The 24,695-nt window shown below is 36.1% G+C and overlaps 1 protein-coding gene across 2 annotated transcripts; it reads left to right on the forward strand.

Annotated features, from left to right (window-relative positions):
* Positions 1–1,989: 1,989 nt before the first annotated feature.
* On the forward strand, positions 1,990–23,204 carry LOC129262612 (uncharacterized). 2 transcript variants are annotated; one of them, XM_064099572.1, is made up of 4 exons: positions 1,990–2,097; positions 8,974–9,098; positions 10,097–10,250; positions 13,674–23,204. In XM_064099572.1, exon 4 carries the CDS (start codon positions 13,691–13,693, stop codon positions 16,424–16,426), a length of 2,736 nt encoding a protein of 911 aa, XP_063955642.1. In that variant the 5' UTR covers positions 1,990–2,097; positions 8,974–9,098; positions 10,097–10,250; positions 13,674–13,690; the 3' UTR covers positions 16,427–23,204. The 2 variants fall into 2 exon arrangements, with proteins under 2 accessions (XP_063955642.1, XP_063955643.1); XM_064099573.1 differs by having other exon boundaries at positions 2,044–2,097; positions 8,809–9,098; positions 13,674–21,011.
* Positions 23,205–24,695: the final 1,491 nt, after the last annotated feature.

Below are 24,695 nucleotides of genomic sequence, written 5' to 3' on the forward strand. Positions count from 1 at the left end.
GAGGTGTCACGCGCGTAGAACATTCCCCATAGACTTGTGTGTTAAAATGGCACTTTAGAAAAATTCACAAAACATAAATGTGAAATTAGAGGGTCGAATATTTACTACCATTGGATAGGATATATATCTGACATTCGATATCTGACCATGCAGGAAAGGGTACCGTAGCCAGCTCATTTTAAAAATAAATCGCCATTTATGAAGATAACTATGAATGGATCAAATTCATCAACTGAAACAGTAAAATAGCCCTATTTCTTCCGCCAGTCAAAAAATAGTTCCAAGTCACTTATATATCTTCCCAATTTGGGCAAAGTAAGTTCAGTAGTTACAATTCCAAGGATCAGTGTTAGATTTTCAATCCTAATCATGAGCTTTTGTCAATCAGCAATATCAAATTAAAAAAAAATGAATGGGTTGGGCCGAATAAAATATCTTATGCCTTCCTGTTGTAATTAGGCTCATGCAACCTATATTATATGACCTATGAATTTTATTAAAAAAAATAGCTACTTTGCTATTCTTTTATATCTGTACACTCACACTAGCACAAAGAAATGCATTGAAAATGACTATTTCCTATGCAATGACCAATTCTAATGTGTTACTCATACATGTTATATTCACTATATGGATGTACACATATCCTACCTGCATATAGCCCAACTGTGAATGCAATGACAATATAGAGCCCTGTTCTCCTTGTAAAATAAAAAATTTCGTAAAAAATGGCATGGACTTCATTTTAACTGTGGAACGTCCTTTATAGTGCATATTGTTTTGTGAAAAATAGGCGAAACTTTAAAATGCCATAACTTTCTTATTTTAAATCCGATTTTGATGAAATTTCAGCATTATGTTAGTTTGATTTTTCTCTGTTTATTTAAATCAACATTTTCTGGGATGGACTTGGCCTTTAATTGTAAAAGTAGCAGAAGTAGCAGGCGGGTTCACAATTAATGTATCATTAATTTAAAATATATATTAAATGCCATTACCCCCCCCAAAAAAAAAAAAAAAAAAAAAAAAAAAAACTGAAAATGGGTTCTATTGTACCTTTAGTAGGCCTATATCAACAGACAAAATATTTCACACCATCCTGAAAGAAGACAATTTTTAGTCAACGTGAACCATTAAAAATTGAAATGTGTGCATTTTATATTACATAATAAGGCAGCTGCTCGTATAATTATGACGTTACAAATAAAAAAAACTTATCTTTCTGATAAATTTCTTGATTTTTAATGGATCTTCCTCAAATCTTCACCATTAATTATTGTTATTACGATTATTATTATCATTATCATTTTACAGTAAACTTTTCGTCACGTGGGTTGAATTGACCGGTTACCGGCCAAGTCATCAAAGGTGCTGAATTACAACCTTATTTTTTCTAAAAATCAATATGATTTGTTTTTGTACACGGTTTTGGGAAAAAAATTGCAGCCAGCCCCCGAAGGGGGTAGCGGATTTGCTGGGGTGCTGGAAAATGGACCTCCCAACCCCCCCCCCTATTCTCACAAGATTTTCCCCGGGGTACGCTATATATATATTTTTGATATATGAAATATATTTTGCGCAAATCTTCACTGCTGAATGATACGCGCCGTATACTAGTATAAGCTAAAAAAAACCAACATCAACAATAACAACAACTGTATCACCTTTAATTTATTTTTGAGCTACCCTTTTTTTCGCCGGGGTGCCCCCCCCCCCCCCCGGCTTTTTCGCTTAATTCCTGACCAAAATCACCTCCATTTGGGAGTGAAATATTTAAAAAAAAAAATTTTGCTTGTTAGGCTAATATTTAGCCTACAACCAAAATCACATTATTTATCAGGGAAATCTTTTTTCTGTCTTTGCTTTTTTGTTTTACATTTTGGCAAAATGTGAAACATTATGCTTTCAAACTGTTTATTGCGACGGTCGCTGCGGCCGCTGCCCTCATTCCAAAATTGCACCGTCAGGAAAATTGTGTGCGCGCGCTTTGAGGAACCGGAAATTACGTAACTTTTATCGACGATGCATACGGTATATAGCTGCACGCGTGCGCTAGACTGACGAAACTGGTACAGGTCTTGGAGTCAGAGTCAGAGGGTAAGTGAAACTTGTTGTTGTTGTAACTTTTTGTGGTAAATCTCATACTTTTAAGCTGATATTATATTGATCCAAACGCCGGTACATAATAAGAAACGAGCCTGTGGACCCCCCGGCCGCGTGTCCTGGTGAATATCGTCATCGCACTCGCAGTTCACGTTCACCTGGCTTAGCCTTATATAGCCTACCCTACCTCGAGCGAAGTTCGTGCAGGCTCCACTCCACTTCACTACCGCTACACTACGCTTCACCTTCGGGTAGGTGGAGCGTAGTGTAGCGCACTCTAGGCGACACCCCAATACTTACCCGTGTTAATAAACTGGGACTCCACTCACGCACATTTGGGCCGCCCTAGCTTGGAACTAAGCATCAATATCAATTTAAAATATATATGTACAAGTTATGTATAACCTATGAATCCCCTAACCTATTTACTACTTTGATAATGTTTAGGCCCTAATCGGTACTCACCACAGTTCTGATGTATTTTCTCAAGAATTCCCACGGATTTGTCCCAAATCTTGCGACAAACCACGTCGCGGTAGACAGCTGTAGACAGCTGTAGACATTCTGTAGACATTCTTTTTTATTTATAAATAGAGCGCCCCTTACGATAGTTGTTAAGAACGCGGCCAAATTGTTAGGTTTTTTGCACTGTGTCCAAGGCGTTTTTATTTTGTTTGATTTTTTATTTTTTAATAAATATTTTGTTAAATAGCGATTTTTACGTCAAATATTAAATTTATATCACAAAATATTTTTATTTGTAGAAATATATATAATATCATGCAATTATTTATTCTATATATATTTTATGATAAAATTTATAATTGTTGCGGTCTTTAAAAAAGGATAGTCGATCGATCAGGTGATGACTACTCGTATCACGTGATCTGAAAATCAGCTTCGTACCGCTTTGATCGCACTCGACGGGACCGGACTGACTGCCAAGAAAAGATCGAAAAAGGACTCAAATGTAAGTTTCCCTTTATTTTATAACATTTAAAGTATGAGTAGGATTATAGTTAATGGGCAATTTTTTAATAAATGCTAAACAAATGAGGACAAAGCTTGCATTTTTCGAGTAATAATCACTAATATCATAAAAATACTTGGGTGCAGGACTTCTAACCTGTTTTTAACGCATTGTCGCCTATGAGGTCCATACATGTTAATGTATGTAATGAGTGTAGCGGTAGTGAAGTGGAGTGGAGCCTGCACGAACTTCACTCGAGGTAAGCCTACCCTAGCCTAGGCCTAGGCAGTAGGCTGGCTTGGCTGCTTCTGAGCGCGGCTGACGCATTGCCAGTGACGTGACAAGGGACCAACATTTGCATCCTTTCCGATGGACGGAGTGTTTTCCAACTGCATTCACACCCGCACTGAACACAGCGGTGAGGCACAATAACAGTAACACTACAGACAGTAACACACAACGCTAGCATCAGTTTTTTTGTTAGATGTCTTCCGGCATGCTGCGGGACTCTAACTTACTCTAAGTTACCCACGCACGTTGAGATCTACGATCTTATCTGAAACAGGTGCTCTAAGAGTCTAAGCTAACCGACTGAGCTACGCAGCCTCCCTGCAATTTCGCCCTTTTCACCGCATTCACACAGCAAAAAATGGTCATGGTTTTGAGGGAAAAATCGAACACATTTCTGGCATAAGATTCATGATCCCGTTTAGACAGGAATAACCGTCGTTTCGGGGGATTTATTCAACAATTTCTGACATTTTACTGTAATCCCCTTTACTGACGGTAGGGTGTACGTGTGGGCTCGCATGTGTTCTCATTCCTTCCCTTTTGTCAATTCACAGTCCAAAGTTTGATGTAATTTTACACATCGAATTTACAATCTAAGGATGTATAAACAACAAACTTTTATTACTTGATATTCCAATATTTAAATACTTTAAACGATATAGATGAAAAAGGCATGAAAAATATACTTTACCGATGTTTAATTGGGTTGAACACGATAAAAATGGTCAAAATGGCAGCCAAACTATAAAATATTTACAAACGAACGTCAACAATCACGAATGTGATATCGATATTGCTTTCGATATTATACGATCTGCTCCATATGCGAACGAAACCGAAGATAAACGATACTAGTTATACTAGTACTAGTACTAGTTATAATCGCGATATATCGATTCGAGACATTAAGTTAATAACGATAATGACGTCATTCAAGATGGCAACTTGCAAGAAAAACCGTCAGGTCAGGTGAAAATGTCTTAGATGACAGATTTCTCAATCATCCAGAGGATTTTTTTCAATAACTCCGGCCCAAGGTATGCAATTACTTAAGTTATTTATATTTCCCTGATAATGGAAACCATGAAACTTTCAATTTTGCTTAAAAAACAGTTTTAAATCGCGATCTATAAAACGCTAGTTCACTATACGTTGGCTGTAGGTACAGGGCCCCATCCCCTTCAGTCTATGTATGGTGAGTGGAGCCAACGTAGTTCAGCGGAACAACCAAAATACAGAGACTGAAGCTTTTGGTCTAGATCCCGTTATCCAAATTTAATGATTTTGGTATCAAATTAAAATAAAGAGAATAAAAATAAAATGCTCCAAATAACCTACTTAAATTACATTTGGTTAGGCCTAGATCTAAGTTAGTCTACTACAAATTTTGATGTGGCATTAAAAAAGGAAGTTCACAGTCTTGTACTTGTAGCTTGTGAATAGATGTAGAAATCCCTAGGCCCTACCATATTTTTGTAAACTAGCATGGTTTTGTAGTAGGCCCCTATTGATAATTGCAAATCCAACAGAAATACTCATTTTTCACCTTTGCTTCAGGATCACACGGGCCGCGGAACGGTTTTCAAAGTGGGGGGCTGACCATGCAAGAAATCACAATCAAATGGTCATTTTACTTTTTTGTACACGGTTTTTGAAAAAAAGTGGGGGGGGGGGGGCCCTGCTTCCGTGGCCCCTGGATCAAGTGTCAGGATTGAAACCAAAATACCCTTCCCCTACTAGACCCTACTCCAGAAAGCCCAATGTGAAATTGCACACAAAATATCTGCACTCTGTGTGTGGTCGTGTGTTTCACCTGTGTGTGTTGTGGCAAATTATACTACAGAGCCTATTTGGAGCATTTGGCCGAAATTCAATTAATTATTACTCAAAAACCGATTCATGGATTCCTATGAAATTTGGTAGATTTCTATTTTGCACTATTTTCATCAAGGTCTGAAAAATCAGACGGTCTAATGAAGTGGTTGATCACTTGATGAGATTAAACAAATTTTGCTGTCTCCCTAGTACTAGGCCTAGATCTATGTCTAACCAGACTAAGACCATGAAGATCTAACGTTAGACTCAAGTTAAATTAGATCTAACGTTAGATCTAACTTTTAAGTCTTATGTCACTATTTGATTTCATTTCATGTGCCCCGGCCCCTGAAACTAGTATAGAATGGAGTTTTTCAACATTAAAAAGAAATAATTCCTTTCTCCTCTTACACAGACGGCTCATGATCGTGCAGCCACCATTAGGGGGTTATATACAAAAAACCCAATGGGGTTCTTCGATTTTTGTCTTTATTTCATAGAAATATATAAAATAGAAGAGCTGACCAAACTAAAGACTGTTTTGGCCTAAAATGCACCAAAACAGGAAAAACTTCACAAAATAAAGCAGTGGCTTTTGTCTTTGATCTACTTTGGCTGTTGTGCTACCCAACTCCCTCTTGTACCACTTGCTCACGGCAACCATGAAGCTATAAAACACAGTAATAGCTCCATGCTGCAACCACTCTGTCTGGGGAATCTACAGACCTGTATGACGATGGTACAAATGTATGCCAATGCAGTACACAACACACACTCTAAAAAATCATTAAAATAACACTTTTGTGGCCAAAAATTTATTTCAATATAGTTGCAATTTATTTTTCATTAGTAACTTGGGAATAAATTTTGTATTTACTAGCGCGCTCAAAAACTTGAATTTTGGGCATATTTCTGTGTATGCCCTCTATTAGTGGAAATTAATATGGCAAGAAAATTTTCATTTTTCAATCTCTATTTTTAATTTAGAAAAAATAATTAAAAGAATCAAATTTACTTAAGAGCCAAGTTATATGATTAATAGCTGTAATGGAATCTGACGGTGTTAAACAATCAAGCATTTGTTCCAAAGAAAAAAAGAAAGTAAGCCAAGCATTGCCAACCTTATTTTGCCACATATACTAACAGAGAACAAGGTTATATCAAATGTTCATTGAATGAGTGACTTGTACCGTATATCCGGAAGTGCTAATACACAAACATAAGCCTTGCACAGGTGATTTGCACCCTCTGCAATTTCAATAATTGAGAGTCAGGGATCCCATACAGTAGACTATTACAGTAATCCAATTTGCTAATGATGCATTCACAAACAATCTCTTTTGTAACATCCATATCTAAAAAAAAAATTTGAATATGACAATGTGATTGAGAGACTTGCTATGACATTTGTGAACAATTTACGGTTAGGAAATTTGCTTGAAGTCGGCCGGGGCGAAACTGCATTAGTGCTCAATGAACAAGATATGGGCAAGTCCAAGAAAAGGTCACCCTAGAAGGAAAATTTAATCTTTAATTTAAGAAGTTATCTTTGGTTGGGTAAGAAAGCCCAAAAGTTGAATTTTTAAATTTCATTAAGAAAAATTTGATAATATGCATATTTATGCTAATTTGGGGCACCAAATTTGCATAATTAGTAAAATGGGCGTTACATGTACGTATGGGACAATTATAAAAACTCAAAGAAAATCAAAACAAAACTTGTGAGATTTAGTCATAGGTGTAACATGGACCCCCTAACATCTTATTACTTTTGAGGAGAAAAAAGTGGTGTCTAATTAAATATGCAAATTAGGTCTTGTCCAAGGATGGAATGTCCCATACGTAACATGTTTAGGATGTTTTTTAAAGTAATTTCTCATAATACAATACTTGTATTGTTGCATCTCGGGGAAGTTCTAATTAAGTATGAAAATGTTATACCACAAGAAGTTTCAAAAATTTAGTTTACTTTTGAATTAAAAGTTAATGAAAAAATTGTTACATATGTATGGGACAGCATGTTACGTACATGTTTGGGACATTTACACACAATGTCAATGGGGAGATTTGTGTACAAAGTGAATGGAGAAAAACAAATTTCAAGAGTGCCCTAAAAAGTGATTATTTACCTTTTCTTTAGTTTTTAAAGACTTTTGAAAGACATTTGTTATGAATACTGATTAATGAAAACAATCGAAGCGAAAAAATTGTGAAAATGGAAAAACATGAATTAAAAAAAAAAAGAATAGAAGAATACATGTTTTCATGTACCATGAAAAACAAAAACAAAACTGTTGAAATGGCTAATTTCCTTTTCAGTCATATCAAATATGTCTCAATAGAACATTTTAAAAGAAAAAAACTCTTATTTCCATATATTTCAAATTATGTTAATTCTTGAAATTATGGGGAAAATTGTGTACATTCTCTATGGGGACAAAATGTCCCATACGTAACATGTCATTAATTTGTTAAATTAGAGTCTGTAATTAGAGGGTTTTGGCTTATGACATGAAACTTGCCTTACTAGAGTGTTGTGACTTCTATCATTCTAAGTTACAAGTTGTCAAATGAAATACTTTCAGAGAATTCTCAACTAGAAAAAAATGTTTTAAAAATTGTCTTTTTTTTCTGCGTCCCATACGTAACGGCACATCTTTTCTCTCTAAAAGGTCAAGGTCATATGTCACAATTTCTGCATGATTATTCTTCTCCTCGATGTCTAACATCATGATGGTATTCATCCTAATCAAAGTCATTTAACACTATTTTTCGCGTCATTAAAGCCTCTGAAATGTCCCATGCGTAACGCGTGCAAATTCTTGGACTTCTCCAATATTTAGATCTACATGTAGATCTACATGTAAATATCAGATTGCGGAATATTCTCACTGCCACTTCAGTAGCCAGCATCTTGGAGGCTGTTCTCACTACGTTCCTAAAACTAGTTTACTGGAAACTAGTTTAGTGGAAACTAGTTTAACGCGTAGTGAGAACGGTCAAAGCGGTCTTGGAAGCGATCTTCCAAACCAGTTTGGAAAACCACCTCGCGATGTAGTTTTCAAGATCGCTTTGCCTCGTTAAACTGGTTTAAGCGTAAGTGAGGACACAACCGTTCTTCGGGAAGCGATCTTCGCACATTTTGAGCGCGCTACTCCACACGACAGGTGTAGAATGCCTATGCTGCGGTTTCGAATTTCGCGCGAAACGTGTCACCCCACTGAGAGCGTTTCCATAGCAACAAGAGCGCTTTACGTGAAGTGATTTTGAAAACCACTTTCGTGTGATCAAGTGAGAACGCTAGCAAAGCGATCTTCCAAACTGGCTTTCTTAACCGGTTCCCAGTAAACTAGTTTTAGGAACGTAATGAGAACAGCCTCAAGGACAAGGCTTAGGTGCAGAAAATCGAACTCATCTGCACTAAGACTGCGCTGATTCTTGTTAACCGCAGCACTTTACATACTGTAGTGACATGAAAGATTTTTTTGTTAAATTTCCAAGTCTTCTCCTCATCTTGTTTTATTCACTCATCTTTCTCTCATTTTCCTCTTTCTCTTTTCCCTCTTCTCTTTCCCTTCTTTTTTTCTTTCTTTTCCCCCTTTTATCTTTTTTTTTTGCTCTGCCAATAGGCCCCCCTGGTTCCGCCTATATGTAGTGCATCTTCTCATATTGCAATTTGCATGACTTATGAAGTCATTGAAGTGTGCAAATAATTCCTTGGGACACTGTATGCAGCAAGGTGAAAATGTGCTTTCACTCTCAACCAGTTGCTTTCTAAATCCTTTTCCTGACAGCTCATGCTCTGGTCTGGTGCCATAGGCTTGCATGTACCGGAATGCAGACGGTGGCTAATGGCCAAGAGTGAACTACATTATACCTTATGGCTGAATCGTGACGTTCAGGATATAAATCATTTGAGGTATGACATTGAGCCGAAAGTATAGTGCCTGATGGCTATACAGTGCGTCCCAGAAAAAACGAAACCGAGATTTAGCGATGATTTATCATAACTTAATCATAAATAAAATAGACAAATGACCTACCAATGTAAAGCTTAGAATCTCCTCTTTCATTTGATATTACTTAGATTATTCCTCATTCACGCATGATTGAGCAAAAACAATTCGAAGAAAGGATGCCAAAAACTAATTTGGCGGGGGGCATCTGAATTTCAAAAAGAAAATCACATGACTAAAAAGTTCAATATCTTCTCTTTGATACCTAAATTACAGAAAATGGTCAAGTAGTAAAAAAGTTATGATCCCTCGAAACGATGCTTGTATTTCTATAATTTAATTAAATAAACGTGTTTTCACCGGTTTCCCACTGAAGCTATCGCACGGTAACAAACCTCTTCATTTTATGAAATTATTGAAATTCAAGCCTTATTTCAAATAACCAGAACTTTGTTATTTCTTGACTATTTTCTGTAATTGAGGTATCAAATTAAAGAGCAGATATTGAACTTTTTCAAAAATGTGGTTTTCTTGATAAAATGAAAAATAAAAATTTCCTTAAAGTAAAAATAATTCAGGATTAGCAAAATACCCTTTTACTTGACACCAACCTTGTCAAAATTGGAAGAACAAATTGTAAAACTTCTAGGCCCACTAGAAAAAAACATCAATCGGCTTCTTTGAATTACATTAATTTGGTTTTATTATTATTTCATTCGTTAACTTATCACCATTTCCATATGAGCAACTTTCATCATTTTTTCAAGGTTTTTCCCATTATTGAGTACCCCCCCCCCCCCAATAAAAGAGAGAAAAGAATAAATCAAATAAAATCCAGGCTTTCTATTAAAAAAAATCGCAACTCAAATAAAAATTGTATCTTTATGTCTCTATTTCCTAAAACTTTTTGTAAAACTTGTTGGATGAAGGTAATTTTGATGATATCATCATCTCTTCACAGGAAGAAAGGTATGGCTACCTATATCATCAAAGAAGCAGATCCTCTGGCTCTGAGAAAGTATTAGTGAGAGGAGCAGAGCTGACCCCACCAGGCAACAGAGTACCGTCTTCATTTACATGTAGTTCATTCAACTTTGGTCACTTAGAGAGAAGAGGTAATGCTTTGGACCCATTGTGATAAAGATTGGCACAGTCAAGATGAAAGAGTAACAAATACCCCAGCTGCCCTGTTTTTTTTGTCTTGCCTGCATAGCAGAGCGAGACTATAGGCATCGCCAACAACATGAAATCTTAACCAAGGTCAAGTTTTGGAAATGTCATAACTTAAAAAAGTATATGGACCTAGTTCATGAAACTTGGACATAATGGTAATCAAGTATTAAGATCTTGCCCGAGTTTCAGGTCACATGACCAAGGTCAAAGATCACTTATTGTCAGTGAACTTTGACCATGTTGGGGGAATCTATACACACAAAAAAAGGAAGTCCCCCGTAAATCGATTTGCTTTAACTTTTAACGGAATAATTTTCAGATGATATTTCATACAGTAGGTGATTTTCTACACTCATTAAGCAACTCCTGGGGAAAATGTGATTGATCGGTTGAGTCATGCATGAGTAATCAAAGATTAAATTAAAAATGACAATTTTTGAGTCACAAGAGTCGTTTTTCAGATTGTGTAAATACAAAATTGGGCAAATGTTGTTTTTAGGTGAATTTCATGGTGTTAATGCTTTTTTTACTATCCATAATTTTCCCACTCCACACACAATTTTGATATCGTATGTTTTTGGTTGAGTGAGCACAATATATTGTGACGTATCATCATAGAGGTTTATGGAAGTATCTCTACAACTTGTTAAAACATGTTAAAATTCGAAAATGTTGGTGGCTCCCCCAATTACTCAACCCCTCCCCCATCTTAAAATTCTGGATCCACCACTGATTTGTCCATAAATTCAACTGATCCTGAGAAATTGTTAGGAATAGAATTTTGCAGTATAAAGAGTATTCATTCCCAAGTTTTAGAATTTGCTCGCTCAACCATGAAAATGTTGAAAGTTCGGAAAGTGTGTGGTGATAGAAATGATGGATGATAAAAACAATAGTAATTAAGTCACATTTGAAACTGAATTTGCCCCTATTCACTTTATTACCGTTCAAAATGAGTCTGTGACATTAAAAATGCCCCTTTTCCCTCTTTGATGCATGCTCACTCATCCATAAATAAACAAATCGATTTTTGCTCAGAATTCTGCCCATTTTTTTTTGGTTGATGAACATTACTGCCAAATGACATTGCTAAAGACAGCCTTGAAAAAAAGTTCCACCATATTGAATAAGGGGTTACTCTTAATAAACATGCACCCATAGTGTACACAATGCCTATGAGAGAAGAAGTCAAAATTTTAACCAAAGTGAAATGAGGGTTTGTTTCATGGACGGTTTTGGTTACTTCCGGCAACACTTTTTTCATGAAACTTCGCACATGGGTTTACACTATCCAAAAGGTGCCCACAACAAAATAACCGTTCGATAGGGCACTGAGTGGGGCCAAGGCCTTGAACTTTCTTCTCATTTGCATATTTTTTAATATTGTGTGCTCACTGATGCATTAGACATCGGTATTTTCATGAAAATCAAATCAAATGAACTATGCATGGAGGTTTGTGACAGATATCCATAGTTAGCAATTGCATTTTTCCAATAACGCAAAAAAGATCTAATCACATTCCACATGTTCATTCAAGCGTGAATGTTTAATTAAACGCCTTTGAATCATTGAAGCATGTTTAATAATTGGTCATGAACATAACAAAAAAAGTTGAGAAAAGATAATAATTACCAAAATGAAACAATACTTGCCTATTTGAAAATCGTATTTTTTGTCTTCATTAAATGTTCATTGAACTGTGAAATGATGAATATTGCTGAAAATACTCTTCCCAAAAATAAATATCATATTCGATCATTTTTATCGATAGAAATGTGTGAAAAATCAAAATGTAGCAAATTTGGACTTGTGTTTATTCAACCGTGAAATTATAGCCAAAAAAGTTTTTTTTAAAGTACCTTTTACAAGCCTTCTGACTATTGTTCATGATGAAAATATGGAATTCGTTCCAATAAAGTGGGATCAAAGTCATGAAATTTGGCTTGTGCCTTTTGAAAAGTGACAATTTTTCCTTTTGTCAGTGCTCACTGAAGCATGACATGGAATATGTCCATAACATTTACTCAGAGGGTAGCTTATAAAATTACCTACACGCTCAACTAAAAATATATTAAAAACTCGCATTGGTTTGGAAATTATGGATGTTTGCTAATATGGGGAATAACTTTTTTGTTGTGTATACATCAAAATCTTAAATTCTTAACCTAAGGTTAAGTTTTTGAAATGTCATCATAACCTAGTTCATGAAACTTGGACATAAAATTAATCAAGTATTACTGAACATCCTGCCTGAGTTTCAAGTCACATGACCAAGGTCAAAGGTCGTTTAGGGTCAATGAACTTTGGCCAAGTTGGGGGTAAGTTTTTGAAATGTCATCATAACTATAGTTCATGAAACTGGGACATAAGATTGATAAAATATTACTGAATATCCTTCCTGAGTTTCAAGTCACATGACCAAGGTAAAAGGTCATTTAGGGTCAATGAACTTAAGCCAAGTTGGGGGTATCTGTTGAATTACCATCATAACTTTGAAAGTTTATAGATCTGATTCATGAAACTTGGACGTAAGAGTAATCAAGTATCACTAAACATCCTGTTTGAGTTTCAGGCCACATGATCAAGGTCAAAGGTCATTTAAGGTCAATGAACTTTGGCCATGTTTTGGTCATACATGGGTCTATTTTTGACCCATGTACATGTATAGTCCACTCCTTTTAATGACTTCAGAACAATTGGTTTATTAATTCTGTAACCATTGTTACAAGCATCGATATTGCACCCTGTGATGAATGCTTGCATTTATTTACATTCTCAATATACTCGCTGAAGGAAGCGTAATTTATGCATGTTTAAACCATGGTTTCATACCACCTTTGTCAATTCAGGCCTATGAGATCAGGATCTAGAAACAAGTATTGGTACAAAACACTCAATAAAATTTCCTTGTACTTTGTGCCAAAGGAAAACATAATTATAATGTTCTCTGCTGGCAGCAGAAAAGAAATGAATTAAGATATAAAAGTTTACTGTACATGTAAATACTGGAAATTTGTTTTCTCTCTTTAAAAATCTGTTGTCACTTTCTCTAGAATTAATATTATGCATGCAATACTTATAGATCCTCAGTTTGCTTGTATCCCAAATGTATGATTTTAAATGAACTTTGGAAATATCTCTCTGTTGTGAGTCTGATTTATGTGAACTTGAAGTGCTGTCCTGTTGTTTTCTTTTGATGACTACTGTGGAATCAAGTATTAAAAGTAAATCTTTTGTCTGTTTATGCTCCTTCCAAACATGAAAACCAAACATTGTTAACATACTAATTAGCATTTACAGTTTGCTTATTTAAAGCTTCAAACTGTATTCCCTTATTTTTTTCTTACTTACACTTCAACTGAAGCATTGCCAGGTGTGGCAATGGCTGACCAAGCAAAGCAGCAGGACCAACCCCAAGGGCTTACCTGTCCTCTTTGTCTTAGTGACTTCAAGAACCCAACCCTTTTAAGATGCGGACATACATTCTGTAAGGTCTGTCTGGAGGATTATGATGAGCAACAGTATGGTAGAAATTACATGGAGTGCCCCGTGTGTAGAAAACGCACAAAGCTAGAGAGAGACAGGATTGCAGGACTCTCGCCTAACTTTTCACTCAAGGGTCTCCAGGATGAGCTTAAGTTTGGTAAGGATGTCCATTGTCCACTTCATAGGAGAGAGGATAAGAATATATTTTGTGAACTCTGTGAGGATTTCATTTGTATCACTTGCTTTATAGAAACCCATCAAGGACACAAAATAAAATCAAAAGTGGAATTAGGAGAAGAATTGAAAAAGCAGAGATTGGCTATTATTAAAGAAAGCGAAGCTGGGAAAACTAAACTTGATAAGATATGCATTGAATCAACACAACAAAGGAAAGAAATCCAGTGCTATATAAAGAAAATAAAGAAAAAAATAGAGGATGCATTTGCCAAAAAATATACCACTCTGAAAGAAAATGAAAATAACTTAATCAAACGGGTCAATGTGATCAGCGACACATGTGATGAGCCAATATTAAGGAGCCAATTTGATCATTTAGATTTAATGGCTGAAATTGACGCTTCAGTTACTATCTTGAAATGCCATGAATCACTGCATTTGCAAAACCATGTTCTGAAAGAACATTATCAGCATTGCATTACTCTTGAAAACACTCTCAAGAAGATCAAGAATTTCAATGAGGTCAAACAGCAATACATGTCCCAAGTACAAGTTGCAATGAACACAAAGTTTTATCCTGCTCAGGATACACTACTTGATGTAGGTCATATCAAGGTAGGAGATGTTCAGCCAGAAAAGACATCTCCGTTGGGTTCACCAGGCGACAAAGAACAGGCCGATAAAAGAAATTCAAATATCAGTGATTCATCAAAGAAACATACACCTGACATGCTACAAGAGGGAAAGGCAGAAGAAAGAAGTCAAGAAGTGAAGAAAACTGCCTCAGTGACTGAGAATCCCCCAGGAGATGAGGAGAAAGGACTGAAGGTCAAAACAAAGAGTGGAAAAAGGGTAACTGAGGAAAATTCTGTGCCCTCTCAGGAAAGCACACTGCCTGGAGCAAAGTCTGCACCTAGAAGCAGTCAGGGAAAAAGGAATACTGCAATTAAAGACATACAAGAGCTATCACAAGTTAATCATGTGCCTACTCTTGTTGACACGATACCAGGACCAAATACTGGAAAAAGAAGCTGTCAACAGGTAAAGACAACTGCACCAGAGAATTCCCCAGGAGGTAAGGGGAAAGGAGGAAAGGTCAAAACAAAGAATGGAAGAAAGATAAATGAGAATGCTTTGCCTTCCAATTCAAACATGCTACCAGGGTCTGTAGGAGGAATGGCAGTAAAAAGAAGCAGTCAAGATTTGAGGAAAACTGCCCCAGGAACTACAAATTCCTCAGAAGACAAAGAGAAAAGAAAGAGTAAATTGAGTAAGAAGCAAGAAAACAGTGCTGCTACATGTACATGTAATCCTGCGACTACCCTTGCCAGCACACTACCTGGAGGGAAGTCAGTAGCTAGTATCAGTCAGCTAAACTTCACGCCTGAAAATGTAAAGTCTCCAGGCTGGAACGGGAATGAAGGAAAAGCCAAGTTGAAGAATGGACAGGCAATCAATAAGGGTAATCCTTTGTCTACCCTTCCTGATGATGCTTCTGAAAATACTCCATCAACTAGTAGCAGTGACCCGTCAACGACATTCACTGCGGCAAAAATCAGCTCTGGTAAGATTCAACCTTGTACCAGAGGTAAAGCAGGTGCAGAGCCATCAACGATCAAGAAGAATTCACTTACCATTGTAAAAGAAGTTGAATCAGGTGGGCATATCTATGGGTTGGGAGCTCTGTCTTCTTGTTCAGTTGTTGTAGGTCATGGTTGTCTTACGCCGAGTCCCGAGTGTATTTCTTTGTCAGGTGAGAGGAAACCTCATCTAAATCTAAGGGAAGCAGGTGGCATTGCTTGCCTTGCCAATGGTAAAATAGCAGTATCGAGTCGTGATTATTCATATCATATTTACAATGCTGAAGGCTCACTGGATAATTCATATTGCATTCCAAGGCTTGTCTTTTTGTCTTATCCCAGACTATGTAGTGATCAGCATGGTGATATCTATGTTGCCACTGGTAACTCAAAGATTTATATTTTCAATAGCAGCGATCCTTTTCCCCATACCTTCATCCAAACTGGGAAAGTTAAAGCAAGACACGTGTCTGTCGCCAAGACCGGTGCCATTATCATCTGTGGAAGCTTAAAACGCAAGACGCTGCATCCGCTACAATCAGTCACTGTATACAACAGAGAAGGTCATACTGGTAGCTCAATCAAGTCCAATAATATGATGATTGAACACATGTATGCTGCGGTAGATAGTCAAGATCGAGTAATAGTAGCTAGGATGAAAGACAGAAGTAATACCATCAGACTGACTAGATACACACTTCAAGAGCTAACACTCTTCAAAGAAGTTACATTCAAATCACTCACACTACCATTTCTTGTAGAGAGCTACATGCACCGTGGTAGCTATGATAGTTCTTGCATGGTCAGCCTCTCTCCTACTATGATTGTGTTTTCTTACTCGCATCGCTTGTATTTCATAGAGCTTCCTCAGTAGATTCCACCAAAGCTCCTGCATTCCCTCTGAGAAGACACTATTGTAGCGATTGAATATCTTCTGTTCTGAGAACATCAAGAGCAGCTCAGTGTTAGTGTGTTACAGCAATGTATTGTGTTGAATAGAGAAATTACTGATTCCTGATGCATTCTGATGAAGATATTGCTTCGTGAACGCCACATCCTACGCAGTCACAAGATCTAGTTTTCTTCATTAGCATTTGTATGAATGTTAAACCAGGCAAACTCTTGTTAATGACATACAGAATGAAAAGATTTCATCATCTGCATTATATTGTGAAAGTAGAACTTGAGGTGACTTTGAGTGATTATAATGCATTCATCTTCTTTGGCTTCTACAGTAATTCTGGCTTTATGTCGTAGAACACCGGCGGATCCAGGATTTCGTAATTGAACAGGGTGGGAAAGATAGTTGATAGATTTTGCTCCACAGAATTGGTTACAAGGGAAAAGGATAAGTTTTCTCATGACCAAAAGGATCCAAATTGTCAGTATGAACACTTTGACAAGCAAAAACCAAAAATTCAAGAGAGTATGAAAGGAGAATGCCATACAATTAAAAGTAATGCAAATTAGCAGGTGGTATTACATGACTGTACTTAGAATAGTAAAACTGCGAGTCTGTGCTTTGATAGTGATTCAATTTATGCATTTGCATTAAAAGTTTTTTTTTAAGTTTCAATATTAAAAGATTCATGCAATGTGTTCAAAGTAGGTTAATTAAAAAAATGTAATATATTATAAAGCAAGCAAGTGAAACAAGTGAAGATTCCCATGACATTTTCTGAACAATGATGTTCTCTGATGGAATGCTACTATTAAAGATGTTCTTTGCAAAGATATGCTCTTTATTTGATACTGAATTTAAAGTTTTCAGGAAAAGATATTGAACGTTACATTCAGTTTCTTCTGGTACACCCAGTATCTTAAGTTAAAACAGAAGTTAATGAGGCTTCATCAATGCATAATTTCTTAGCAGGTATTAGTGAGAAATTTGATAATAGATATTGAAGATATTACATGTTCATGTACAACAACAACTACTACTTACTGTATGCTATGTTAAATTGAAGGTGTTCTGCTTTGCTAGATAATTTAAGTGTTTAATGTTGTACTATGCTATTCAAAATTTATCCGAACTGTTATTGAAGGTGTTACATGTTATTAATTATTGATATTGAAGGTGTTGCATGTAACACTATGCTAACTGATATTGAAGGTGTTACATGTGACACTATGCTAACTAATATTGAAGGTGTTACATGTGACACTATGCTAACTGATATTGAAGGTGTTGCATGTAACACTATGCTAACTGATATTGAAGGTGTTACATGTGGCACTATGCTAACTGATATTGAAGTTGTTACATGTAACACTATGCTAACTGATATTGAAGGTGTTACATGTGACACTATGCTAACTGATATTGAAGGTGTTGCATGTAACACTATGCTAACTGATATTGAAGGTGTTACATGTGGCACTATGCTAACTGATATTGAAGGTGTTACATGTGGCACTATGCTAATTGATATTGAAGTTGTTACATGTAACACTATGCTAACTGATATTGAAGGTGTTACATGTGACACTATGCTAACTGATATTGAAGGTGTTGCATGTAACACTATGCTAACTGATATTGAAGGTGTTACATGTGGCACTATGCTAACTGATATTGAAGGTGTTACATGTGGCACTATGCTAATTGATATTGAAGGTGTTGCATGTAACACTATGCTAACTGATATTGAAGGTGTTGCATGTAACACTATGCTAACTGATATTGAAGGTGTTACATGTAACACTATGCTAACTGATATTGAAGTTGTTACATGTGACACTATGCTACTGATATTGAAGGTGTTGCACGTAACACTATGCTAACTGATATTGAAGGTGTTGCATGTAACACTATCAGGATTAACTGATATTGAAGGTGTTGCATGTAACACTATGCTAACTGATATTGAAGGTGTTACATGTAACACTATGCTAACTGATATTGAAGGTGTTACATGTAACACTATGCTAACTGATATTGAAGGTGTTACATACATGTGACACTATGCTACTGATATTGAAGGTGTTGCATGTAACACTATGCTAACTGATATTGAAGGTGTTGCATGTAACACTATGCTAACTGATATTGAAGGTGTTACATGTGACACTATGCTAACTGATATTGAAGGTGTTGCATGTAACACTATGCTAACTGATATTGAAGGTGTTACATGTGACACTATGCTAACTGATATTGAAGGTGTTACATGTAACACTATGCTAACTGATATTGAAGGTGTTACATGTGACACTATGCTAACTGATATTGAAGGTGTTACATGTAACACTATGCTAACTGATATTGAAGGTGTTACATGTGACACTTAGCCAGCTGATATTGAAGGTGTTTCAGGTTATTCCTTAAACTTCCTATTAAAGTGATATTGATTCTGTTTCACATAACAGTGCACATAAATTCATGTACATGTATGCAACCAACCATTTTTTTAGATGTAATACACGTGTGACTATGTTACTGTGTGTGAAATAACATAATGCGAACTGATAATAAATGTGTTGGTGTTACATACTTTGCTTACTGATATTGAAGGTGTTGCACAATGCTATGAACTGAAAATGAAGTAGGGAAAGGGAGCCATTTTAATAAAGAAAATGTAAATTCTCATCCATCCAGTGACTACATTATAACTGCTAGCACATGTTCATGTACATACTTTAATCTGTTATCATGGAGATTCATTTGTCAAAGGGAATTATTCTATCATATTGAGCTTTTAAGAAGTCATATTTGAAAAGAGTTGTTAGATATTTGTAATCTTACAATTATTTCTAGCATGTGCCAAATTCATGTAGATAAGATATTTTATACAGTACCATTGTACTTTTATTACTGCTCTGTGGTATCCTAACTTTTAATCATCTCAGGGGAATCATATGATGCAAATGTCCTCGGTTTACTTTCAACCACTCATTTGTGCATTCATTAATTACAAAATACAATCCTTGGTAGAGTGGGATTTCTAGAAGTTGATGGATAATTTAAGTTTTTTTTTCTAAAGCACGCAAGATATGCATTTAATAAATGCATTTTAAATACCCAGAACATTTTAGATTGTACAGTACTTACTATCAAATCCATTTGTGAATGCAGTCTTTGCCTTCCCAAACTGATTGTTTTTATGGTCATTACTGTTATTGTTATTTCTTGCCATGACTGCATTACTTTGTTATTGAGCTTCATGAAATAGTACTATTGAGCTGAAACTAAAAATGTTACTCAACATGATTGTTCAAAAGTTTACAGTGTATGTAGGAGCAAGCCCACATCAAGTTGCATTTCCATTGGTGTATCATGTATATTTTAGTTGTAGTCATAGTTGTAGTCATAGTTATAGTCGTATTCTATAATAAAGATAATACATGTATGTACTGCTTATACGGCGCTCTCCCCCATAAGGCCCAAAGCGCTTACAGTGAAAATAATTGTTAAAAATTATATAATGCTAAAGCTATAAAACTACAAACTATGAAAGAGATTGGGTTGTTAGACCTTTTTGATAATTGCTATTGATGGAGACTCTTATTATAACAGCCAAACCATTCAGTATTTTAAGCTGGCTAACAAATGATTTTCACTTCTACTGTTTCTGTTGCATCTACTTCTATTAGTACTCCTACTGCTACAGTGCTGCTGCTGCTACTACTACTACAACTATTACTTTTACTACTATTAATTATGGTACTATTAGTTGTAGTAGAAGTAGTAGTAGTAGAGGTACATGTAGTAGTAGTATAGTAGTAGTAGTAGAAGTACTTAGTGTAGTAGTAGTAGTACTAGTAGAAGTAATGTAGTAGTAGTAGTGTAGTAGTAGTAGTAGTAGTGTAGTAGTAGTAGAAGTAGTGTAGTAGTAGTAGTGTAGTAGTAGTAGTAGTAGTAGTAGTAGTAGTAGTAGTAGTAGTAGTAGTAGTAGTAGTAGTAGTAGTAGTAGTAGTAGTAGAAGTAGTGTAGTAGTAGTAGTAGCAGTAGTGTAGTAGTAGTAGAAGTAGTGTAGTAGTAGTGTAGTAGTAGTAGTAGTAGTAGTAGTAGTAGTAGTAGTAGTAGTAGTAGAAGTAGTGTAGTAGTAAGTAGTAGTAGTAGTAGTAATGTAGTAGTAGTAATAGAAGTAGTGTAGTAGTAAGTAGTAGTAGTAGTGTAGTAGTGTAGTAGTAGTGTAGTAGTAGTAGTAGTAGAAGTAGTGTAGTAGTAGTAGTAGTAGTAGTAGTAGTAGTAGTAAGAAGTAGTAGTAGAAGTAGTGTAGTAGTAGTAGTGTAGTAGTAGTAGTAGTAGTAGTAGTTGTAGCAGCAGCAGTAATAGTTGTAGTAGTAGCAACAGGAGTCGTACTAATAGAAGTGGAAGTAACAGTAGAAGGGAAATTCTTTTGTTCTTCAGTATTCAGTTTCATCTATTGAAATAGTTTTTAAAGCCATGTTCAGTGTAGTATGCCAAAGCCAAGGTTAGCAATTTTGTAAGGCATTAAAAAAGTCTGATATTTTATTTTGTTTCGATATACAGTATATTGGTGCAAATTGTAAGTCCCAACCCCCTGTGATGTGTGTGTCCCTTTTCCTCCTCTTCCTCTACATATTCATGATATTTGTAACATAAGTATACATATAGGAAGAGGTATTCATGGCGATTGTTCATACATTTTTTATATGATTGAATTGGGGAAAGTTGAACTATAATACATTACTATTGAAAATTATGTAATATATGCACTGCAATTTACCAGTAGATTTTCATAAACCCTTTGCTTGCATAAACTACTTTCTGTGACCAATAAGTGCACTATTGAAAGTTTTCTCTTCACTCTACCAGTGCTGTATAAACAAAAGTTTCTGTGGTCAATTGCAAATTTGAAAGCACATTATAATTGCTTACAAGTCACTATCGGCCAGAGGTCAGTCGTTTGACGAATATAGTGTTGACGCCTTTTGTGATACACTCTTTAAAAAAATCAGTCAAATTGACCAGACCAGTAGTCAGTTTGGTGCAACTGATATGTCTAGTCACATTTCTAGTCAGAAATAACTATGTTCTAGTAAAATATGACTAAAATAACAGTTGCACTCAGCTGATCCCATTAACTAGTCATTTCTTTACTGTTTTGTGTTTTTAGAGTGTAGATCATAGACCATGTACAATGGAGCCTAGGCTAGATATTGAATAAGAAATGCCATCAACGGCTTGTGATCAATTGGAAATTTCAAAGCACAATTGTGATTGACTAGACTGGTCAGTCTCTTAAACCAAATATGGTACAGAAATGTCCATTGGCCATTTTCATTTGCAATTGTTCATTGTAAACCATGTATACTTACAATCAGAAACACAATCAAATGTTTTTGTGATCAATCGAAAATTGGTCAGTCTTTGAAAATATACTCATGGAACAGGGCCAAGACCAGACTTAGAATCAATAGTTCCATTAATATTACTAAAACTGAGTAATTAGTGTTTGACAAAATCCATTTTTTTTACTTTTTATAAGTGATCAGTGTCCATGAATAAACAGTTTTAAGTTGGTTCTGTTTTTGTCTCACCTGCATAGCAGAGTGAGACTATAGGCGCCGCTTTTCCGACGGCGACGGCGGCGGCGGCGGCGGCGGCGACGGCGGCGGCGACGGCGACGGCGACGGCGGCGTCAACACCAAATCTTAACCTGAGGTTAAGTTTTTGAAATGACAGCATAACTTAGAAAGTATATGGACCTAGTTCATGAAACTTGGCCATAAGGTTAATCAAGTATTACTGAACATCCTGCCTGAGTTTCATGTCACATGACCAAGGTCAAAGGTCATTTGGGGTCAATGAACTTAGACCATGTTGGGGGAATCAACATCAAAATCTTAACCTAAGGTTAAGTTTTTGAAATGTCATCATAACTTAGAAAATATATGGACCTAGTTCATGAAACTTATACATAAGGTTAATCAAGTATCACTGAACATCCTGCATGAGTTTCACGTCACATGACCAAGGTCAAAGGTCATTTAGGGTCAATGAACTTTGGCCGAATTGGGGGTATCTGTTGAATTACCATCATAACTTTGAAAGTTTATGGATCTGATTCATGAAACTTGGACATAATAGTAATCAAGTATTACTGAACATCCTGTGCAAGTTTCAGGTCACATGATCAAGGTCAAAGGTCATTTAGGGTCAATGAACTTTGGCCAAATTGGGGTATTTGTTGAATTACAGCCATAAATTTGAAAGTGTGTTGGTCTAGTTCATAAAACTTGGACATAATAGTAATCAAGTATCACTGAACATCCTGTGCGAGTTTCAGGTCACATGATCAAGGTCAAAGGTCATGTAAGGTCAAAGAACTTTGGCCACGTTGGGGGTATTTGTTGAATTGCCATCATATCTCTATAAGTGTATTGGTCTAGTTCATAAAACGTGGAAATAAGAGTAACCAAGTATCAATGAACATCTTGTGCGAGTTATAGTAGTTTTCAAAATCAGCACTGCTGCTATATTGAATCGCGTGATGCAGGTGAGACGGCCAGAGGCATTCCACTTGTTAATACTTTTTTATCACCATTTTACTCTGTAAACACCTGTTAAAGTTTAGGGCATGTCGTGGTAGTGGCCTATGAAGGGTAGAGCCTACCGGGTATTTTTTGACAATAGTGACTTTGTTTCTCTTTATATCAATTAAATTCAACTGCATTAAAAGGAACCATATTACGATTGGCATTCTATCTTTGACAGTTGATTTAATAGTTTAAGCATGGAGCTATAGCCCCATGGTTTAAGGTCTCGTAACCGAGATCTCAAGGGGGGGGGGGGGGGCTCTCCCTGAAAAGTTGGTCTAAATATACCAGTTGAAAAAGGCTTAAGGAGCTCTTCCATTCTGAAATCACGTTGATTTGACTTCAGAAAATAAGTTAAAAACAAACGGGTAAAAAAAATTAAAAGACAAGGGGAAAAAATACAAAAAAGGGACAAACAAGGGAAAAAGAAATAGACATGGCGTCTGACATTGTTTAGGCATACTAGCATATTCCTGTTTTTAAAAAATGATGCACGTTCCAGAACTTGATATATGTATTTTCTATTAGATTTTAATGGAGGGGGGGGGGCGATTTTAACTTAATTTATACAGTATTCAAACCAAATTAGTCTCGATATTTGCCTAAAGTTTGTGTTGAAAGGTATGAATATTTTTGCAATGACAATCGGGGTTTTTTATAATTAAACGAGGAAATTAAACGAGGAATCGCGAACCTATTAAACTAGAAAAAAAAGGAGAGAACGACAGAGCAGATCATAATATGAAAATGTGGAGGGGGGTCGGAGCCTGAAACCAGGGTCCATGCTGAAACAGAGAAAGACAATGAGACAAAGATGAGAACGACGGAGAGAGAGAGGGGGAAGTTACTTTACAGTGATGATGAATTCCAGATTAGATTGAAATTATTTTTGATCTTTATAGATTTAAAAGTCGATCATTTCATAAGTCAACGATCTTTACCAAAGAATTTTGAGAGAGAGAGATTTCCAAATTAATTGTGAGTTCTTGTCAGTTTATTAGGTTGTTTTGTTGATGGAACAAATAGGAAACACGGGATGTACATTTATAAGGAGTATTTCAAAGAGGTATTTCAAAGGCATTATTGAAATGTAAAGAATATCACCAGTGTGGGAGGGGGGTATACCGTCCCTGTGATTTCCGCTTGTTCCCCCGGGGAAGCGGTATTCGGGCGTGGATCTGAGATTATTTTTTGAAGGGGTGCGTTTTTTTTTCACAAAATGAAGGGCGTTGTGTCCAATAAAGTTTGACAAGCCCCCAAAAATAAATGAATGAAATCCCCTTCATTTGGGATTAACGCTAGTCGCATATTGTGCCCCAAGGCCCTTTTGGCACCCTTCTTTTCTTATCCTCCATACCTGTATTTCCTTTTTTCACTCAGATTTACCTTCTGTTTACCCCCTCAGTCCTCTCCATCTATTTCCCCCTTCCCAGATTTAAAATAAAACAATCGTGAAAGTAGTTTTCGAAGGCAGGTGAAATGACCGGGAACAGAAGAAATGGTCATGTTTAGTATAGGACGGTATGGTAATTGGAAACATAATAGGCCTACAATATTCTATAGATAATTAGACACGAAATTGGATCTTGTCACAAAATCATGGCCCTGGGGAGCTGAAGCACCCAAAAGAAAATTCA

This window comes from Lytechinus pictus, chromosome 5 (assembly GCF_037042905.1).
Source record: "Lytechinus pictus isolate F3 Inbred chromosome 5, Lp3.0, whole genome shotgun sequence".
NCBI classification, from domain to species: domain Eukaryota; kingdom Metazoa; phylum Echinodermata; class Echinoidea; order Temnopleuroida; family Toxopneustidae; genus Lytechinus; species Lytechinus pictus.

Coding starts and splice junctions, on each gene's coding strand:
- LOC129262612 (XM_064099572.1), top strand. CDS start 13,691: ATGGCTGACCAAGCAAAGCAGCAGGACCAACCCCAAGGGCTTACCTGT.